Here is a 419-nt window from a genome sequence, read left to right as displayed (position 1 = left end):
CGTTTCCAGAAGCTACAAATAAATTTTTTAGTGTGTTAGTATTTAAAGTTGTTTTATAAAACTAGTTGCATCCTAAAGCTGTTGTGAAATGCTGAGGCACTAGCACTTCTCTTTCTGGACTTACTTGTGCGGGATCCACGTCGTTCAGCATAACTATTGAAGTGCAGTGATAATCTAGGACCAGTCTCCAGAAATCCTTGACAGTATTTGGTAAGGGATGCTGCGTAACTATAAAAGCTGATGGCTGCTTGTAGCTCTGCAAAGAAATAACGAGATGGTGAGAAGACAGAACGGGGAGACCTTAAGTACCTAAGAAAGACGGGGACAATCTTTTCAGCAGGGGCTGTGGGGACAGGACAAGGGCTGGTGGTTCCACTGCCAGAGGGAGAGTCAGAGCAGAGAGAAGGGAGAGATTGTTG

At 44.4% G+C, this 419-nt stretch overlaps 1 protein-coding gene across 1 annotated transcript in view; it reads right to left on the bottom strand.

The window, feature by feature from the left end:
- Positions 1-419, bottom strand: part of LOC104489038 (receptor-type tyrosine-protein phosphatase mu) — a gene marked incomplete at its 5' end in the record, with an annotated part of 17,165 nt that overhangs the window by 12,286 nt on the left and 4,460 nt on the right. The window contains one exon of the mRNA XM_010131151.1: positions 125-256. Coding sequence (XP_010129453.1) covers positions 125-256 — 132 coding nt within the window. The remainder of the gene's footprint in view (positions 1-124; positions 257-419) is intronic.

The sequence above is a fragment of the Buceros rhinoceros genome, unplaced genomic scaffold (assembly GCF_000710305.1).
Source record: "Buceros rhinoceros silvestris isolate BGI_N320 unplaced genomic scaffold, ASM71030v1 scaffold16932, whole genome shotgun sequence".
In the NCBI taxonomy this organism is placed as follows: Eukaryota; Metazoa; Chordata; class Aves; order Bucerotiformes; family Bucerotidae; genus Buceros; species Buceros rhinoceros.
The sequence above is the reverse complement of the archived record's forward strand: the minus strand, read 5'-3'. Positions and strand labels throughout refer to the sequence as shown.